Raw genomic sequence first — 6559 nt, 5'->3', positions numbered from 1 at the left:
GTATGATTGTTGCTCATCAGGATAAAGGACTGTCAGTTTTCTGCCTAACACTGGATCGTTGTTGTTCGTAAAAGTCATTATTTATCGGAGTACTGGGTAGGTCTGTGAACATATTTGTATGGTCTTTTTTCAAATAGTTTTGCAAACAAACCTCACACGATTGTATACCCTTCTCTGGACTGGTAGTGTTTTTTCTATCTCCTTTTGCAATTCTTCGACGTCTTTACACCTACACCTCTTTTTAGGTTCTGTATACCAACTATTTTTTCCATTACTTTCTACCATCGCCTTACTTCCTCGTCTGTCTATAGACTACTTGAAGTACTGTAGGTCTTTTTATTTTGACAGTCAGTATAGTCTGGTGTTACTAAAGGAGTATTCGTATAACTTTCTCTTCCATCTTCCCCTTTTTATGGCCCCTCCTCCTGCAGGATCTTAACGGCCATAACGGTACTATAGGTCCTTTGGTACCCTCAAGCAGCAGCTTAGTACTTCACACGACGTTCCTCTGAGTCTATACTTACCGAAGTTGCTGTTCGGACTCTCTCAATATACTCTAAATATGGACCTAATCCCGAAAATCGTTTTTCCTTATGTTCCCAATACTATTGATGATCGACTTTACTATATTGATGATCGATTAAGCGCGAGCGAGGCCTTAGGCGCTCAAGTAGGGCTGCTCCGTACCGGTTTCGAACATCTTTTATTATTTTTATGCCAGCGCGCGCGCGGCGATAATGCGACGTAATCATAGTTGATTTTTAATTTTGTATTTGCTTTGAGTTTTTCAAACCAGCTCTTCGCACTTGTAAGAGAGCGCGTCAGAGACGACAGGACACATAAAGAGATACCTCTAAAATCCGCCAGTTTTTAACTAGTAAGGAGTCTAGCAATTAAAGCGTTTTCAGGAAAGAATAACGTGTGGAATCTGGTATTTTTCCTTATAAGATCGGTTTTAAAGTCGAAAGATCCAGCAACACCAAATCATCTTATCCTCGCTAGTACACACACTTCGACTAACTTTACCACTACCCTAGAAAAAAATATTATATTCTCAACTTCTTTAACACCCTATTAGTCTGTTTATCACCGGGCGAGTCAGGACCACCTAGGGTTCCAGCTGGAACGGAACTACGAATATTTTATTACATGGTTTAAAGTAGTTAGTCTTGTCCCCGTTTTTTTAGTGATCACATATTTTTCGCCCTTTTTTTTAAGTCTTGGTTTCGTTTTGACAGCAGAAGATTATACACTCTGGAGTCGGCTGTAGCAGTCTATTAGTCTTCGGTGTGAACAAAAAGTTATATTTATTACTTTAAAGAATGGACACGCGTGACTCGTGCCAACCTGAACTTCCAGTAAGGTAAAACAATAAGTTGACTACTTCCTCAACTAAACACGGTTTTCAACTAACTCTTCTATTTCGCAGACTCCCGCTCTCCGACCAAATCTTGAACTTTCGTGGTCACCAACACAGTAATAATTCTGCTGTGATCATGAGGTGGGTATAGTATGTTCAATGTCGCGTCGGCATTATTAACGACTCGACATGTCGCCTCATCAGTCGCATGAACAAGAGAAATTCTCAACCGACTTATCCTCTCGCGGCTTCGAGTTCAAACAAAATGGTAAAGCGCTCGTAAACAATTAGGAGCCTGCTAAGTTCAAATAAACTAATTAATATAAAGAATATAATAATAATAAAAAAAAAAAAATCGCTCAAACGGTGATCTGTGATTTTGTTGATAACAGATTACAAGATCATAAGAAGTATAAAGCAAAGGAGAAATAGAAGACTGGCTCATATAGAGCTAGGATAGAGACACGAGGAGACAGGTGTGACGAGGAGGACAAAGAAGAAGAAAAGAAGTTTAGGAGCAACTTGAGCACCAATTAAACCCGAGAGTCATCAAGATGACAAGGTTCCAGAGGAGAGCGTTGGGTAGAATGTGGATATCATCGACTACTCGCACAAATTTGGTACAGTGAACCACAAGTGAACTTATAAGAAATCAGGTTTAGATAGTAGAGAGTAAGCAACATAATATTTATAACAATAAAGACTTAATAATTACGAATAAAAATAACCCCGAAAAATAATTCTATTTCTTCTGATTGAAAATAAATATTTTTAATTTTATAAATATTAAAACCTTTTTATTTTGTACAGAAAAATTTTTTTTGGGGATGTAAAGAGCGCATACCACTAAATGTATGTTATCTATGTATCGTATCCGATATTAAAATAGTAAAAACTAACGTGAATAAGAATGTACTACCACTCTATAGGCACGAACTGTCAGGTGAAACATAATCAACTGATCTATGTAACTACCATATGCGTACTCCATATTAATATGTAACATCGTTAACCAAAGGTAACGCAATGATGGACTACCAACCTCTATACGGACGAACCTGGTCGGTAAACATATACAACTGATCTCATGCGTCAACTACCAATATGTATCCCCATAATTTAATATTAAAATAGTTAACAAGTAACGTAATAGAAAATGGAACTACCAATTTAATAGACGAACCTGTCGGTAAACATAATACAACCTGATCTATGCGTCACTACCACTATGTATCATATTAATTAAAAATCACGTTAACAAGGTAACGTATAGAATGGACCCGCTACCAAACCTCTCATAGGACGAACCCTCCGGGTAAACACATAATAAACTGATCTATGCGTCAGTGCCCCACCGTATGTATCCCACTATTACAATTAAATAGTTAACAAACTGCAACGTAATAAATGGAACTACCAAACTCTAGAAGACGAACTGTCCGCGTAATACATATATACATCCTGATCATCATAGGATCACTACCATATGTTACAATATATAATATCAACATAAGTTCACCACAAACCACTTACCGCCTTAACATGATTGTGCTTCCAAGATAACAAAATTCTTGGACTTGTTGTATCTGCACATTTCCTAGTTTTATATTGGCAGCAATGTCAAGTGTTGTTTTACTGACTATCATGGTTTTTGTTTTCCCTGCATTAATTTTGAGTTTGAAAATTTGTAAGGCATTTGATAAAACGTTCAGCATCTCATTCATATCTTCTTCAGTTTCAGCCAAAATTACGATGTCGTCGGCAAAGCGGATACAATGAATAGGTTGGCCGTTTGTTTTCACACCTCTTGTCTGGTTTTTCATGGTGTCTATACTCATTTCTATGAATAGATTGAACATATAAGGCGACAAGGGGCAGCCCTGTCTAACACCTTTTCTAATCTTTGCCTCTTCCATCACACCATTGACGTCAATCTGAGTTGTTTGAGTTTTATAAAGGTTGAATATGATCCGTCTGTCTCTCCAATCAATTCCTTTGTTTTTCAGTGTTGTGAATAAGAGCTTCCAGTCTATTTTATCAAATGCCTTTTCCAGGTCTATGAACGTTGTGAAAGTTGCTTTGTTGACATCTAGTCTTCTTTCTAAAATTTGCCTCAAGGCCAGAATTGCTTCTCTAGTACCTCTTCCTTTTCGGAAACCGAATTGGTCTTCTGATAGATGTCGATCCACCTTGTCTTTCAATCTGTTTTTGATGATATTGAGCAGAATTTTCGAAGCGTGTGAGAGAAGAGCTATTGTTCTGTAATTCCCGCATTCAGTTGCATTTCCTTTCTTGGGGAGGGTGATAGTCTTACTTTTAATGAAATCAGGAGGTAATGTTCCGGTGTTATAGCATTCTTTGATGATTTTGTAGAGTTTTTCCTCATACTCCTCTCCCATGTTCTTAAGCAATTCCGCTGGAATATCATCAATACCAGCTGCTTTCTTCTCTGTTAATTCTTTCAAAGCTTTGTCAAATTCAGATCTCATTATCTCTGGTCCTTTTGAGTCATCTTCTACATCTATCTCATTCTCAATATAATCCTCTTTATTTGTTATTTCATCTCCTTCGTACAGGTCTTCCATATATTCTTTCCACCTTTTTGCCACTTTCTCGTTTTCAAATAAAATTTTACCTTCCTTGTCTTTTACTATATTACTAGTTGTCTTATGCTTTTGGTGTAGTTTCTTGACAGTGTTGTAGGCTTTGTCTGTGTTGTTTTTTGCGAGATGGATTTCAATTTCTTCGATGTTTTCTTTCAGCCATTTTTCCTTCGCCTCGCGACATTTTGATGTTACTTCATTTTTAATTTGTTTGTACTGGTTATAGTCTTCGCTTCTTAGTTTATGAGATCTAGAATTTCTGGTGTCATCCATGGCTTTTTGGGTGTCAGTTTGTTTTTACCCAGTACTTTCTCAGCTGTATTCTTAATTTGTTGTTTAATTTCTTCCCAATCATTTGCTTCGTTTTTATTCTTACTTGATTCTTGCTGGAAACTTTCTCTCGTGTCTTCGTCTTGTAGTTTTTGTAAGCACCATTTCTTTATTTTAGCACCATTGAATCTTTTCTTGAATTTGACATTACATTTTGCCATCACCAGGTTGTGGTCACTGTCTATGTTGTATCCGGGGTAAGCATAACTTGATCTAATCTGATTTCTATATTTTAGTTTCTCCAGAATATAATCTATTTGATACCTTCCTATATCTCCCGGAGTTTTCCACGTGTAGCGTCTCCTCAGGGGTACTTCGAAATATGTATTAGTTATAACCATTTCTTGCTGCTCGCGGTATAAATCTATTGTCTTAAATCAAGTGAACCATTCTTGAAATCTCTTCTCTCTCTCTCTAATGATTGTAAATAAAACCTGTTCCCTGACCTTTTAATTACGTAAGACGTACATAGGTAGGTAAGTACTGTGACACAAGGTGTAAAAGACTTGTTTTCTATTTCAATACATGTGAATTGCATTCATACGTACAGTCCAGTCGTCTCAGCTTGGGCGTAAGAGTCAGAGAGAGGTCTTCATTTCACAGAACTATGTACCTACTAGTGATTATGACTATTCTGTTGTCAATATCTACATACCTACTACGAGTATTTTCAATGTGAACTGCGTTGTTTTACAGCAGGAAACACGAACCTGCTTCAACTTAGTATGCAAATCAACAAAGCCAAGCAGTACATCTCAAGTCTGCAGGCTCAGATCTCATCCCAGCAAGCTATTTATGTGAAACAACAAGCGGCCGCTGCACAACAACAACAACCCGTGACACAAGGTGGAGGAGACTTGTTTAAACCCCATGACCCTCTCTCCGGTCTGCCCAACACATTCGGAGAACTGGCTCTAAACAAAGATCCTACTGCACAGGTAATAATAACCCGTGACACAAGGTGGAGGAGATTTGTTTAAACCCCATGAATCTCTCTCCGGTCTGGAGAACTGGCTCTAAACAAAGATCCTACTGCACAGGTAATACTAGATTACCAGACAACTGCTGCACATGAAACAAATGTTCAAGTTTAATTTATGGCTAGGGTTAATATCAGTTGTTTTTTTTTTTTTTTTTTTTTTTTTTTTGTTTGCTTTTTTACTTAAGTTATATATAAAATTGGATACTTACGAGTAGGTTTTTATATCCCGACTCGGAGTTTCGTCTATTTCATGGACATTTTCAAGGGAAACTGAGTGTAGGTGTTGTTGTTGTTGCTGATAGTGACAGTGGTGGGGGTGTAGACACTGTCACCTGATGACTGATCAGCTGATCCCTCTTGTAGACGAGGTTGCCTGGTGGGGGTGCCGGGGGATAGACATCAGGTGACAGTGTCTACACCCCCACCACTGTCACTATCAGCAACAACAACACCTACACTCAGTTTCCCTTGAAAATGTCTATGAAATAGACGAAACTCCGAGTCGGGATATAAAAACCTACTCGTAAGTATCCATTTTTATATATAACTTAAGTAAAAAAGTATTTACAAAGGATGTCAAAATTAAATAAATTAATTAATAATGAACTATTCAAGTTTGACTCTTAGATTAACCAATTTGATTGGTTGCATTTCAATGAGTTCGGATTGTATTGTTACTCAGGATGGATTCCCAGGAGCGCCCTCTGGTAGTTCTCGTCTGAACCAATGGAAGTTACCCTCGATAGACAAGGATGTAGATAATGAGTTCTCTCGTGCTCCAGGCACCACCAGCAAGTCTACCCCGGGCTCTACATCCCCCCTAACCAATCCCCTGCTAGGACAAGGTGATGGGTAAGTACCACTAGCATAACACAGGTTGTTATGTCTTCACATCACAACTGTTTCAACTTGGGCTTTACAGTCGCATGAAAAAAAACAATTCTCATGATTTTCAAATATTTACTCATATGAAAGAAGAAAAAATTAAAAAAATTACACCGCAAAAACTAACCTCGTCCTGGTGGGGGTGCCGGGGGATAGACATCAGGTGACAGTGTCTACACCCCCACCACTGTCACTATCAGCAACAACAACACCTACACTCAGTTTCCCTTGAAAATGTCTATGAAATAGACGAAACTCCGAGTCGGGATATAAAAACCTACTCGTAAGTATCCATTTTTATATATAACTTAAGTAAAAAAGTATTTACAAAGGATGTCAAAATTAAATAAATTAATTAATAATGAACTATTCAAGTTTGACTCTTAGATTAACCAATTT

At 37.7% G+C, this 6559-nt stretch overlaps 1 protein-coding gene across 1 annotated transcript in view; it reads left to right on the top strand.

Moving 5' to 3' along the window:
- The window catches only part of LOC103517948 (protein Gawky), a 69354-nt gene that overhangs the window by 39783 nt on the left and 23012 nt on the right, over positions 1-6559 (top strand). The window contains exons 14-16 of the mRNA XM_026829868.1: positions 4461-4490; positions 4935-5231; positions 5958-6128. Coding sequence (XP_026685669.1) covers positions 4461-4490; positions 4935-5231; positions 5958-6128 — 498 coding nt within the window. The remainder of the gene's footprint in view (positions 1-4460; positions 4491-4934; positions 5232-5957; positions 6129-6559) is intronic.

The sequence above is a fragment of the Diaphorina citri genome, unplaced genomic scaffold (assembly GCF_000475195.1).
Source record: "Diaphorina citri unplaced genomic scaffold, Diaci psyllid genome assembly version 1.1 scaffold2014, whole genome shotgun sequence".
Taxonomy (NCBI): Eukaryota; Metazoa; Arthropoda; class Insecta; order Hemiptera; family Psyllidae; genus Diaphorina; species Diaphorina citri.
This window is presented reverse-complemented; position numbering and strand designations above follow the sequence as displayed.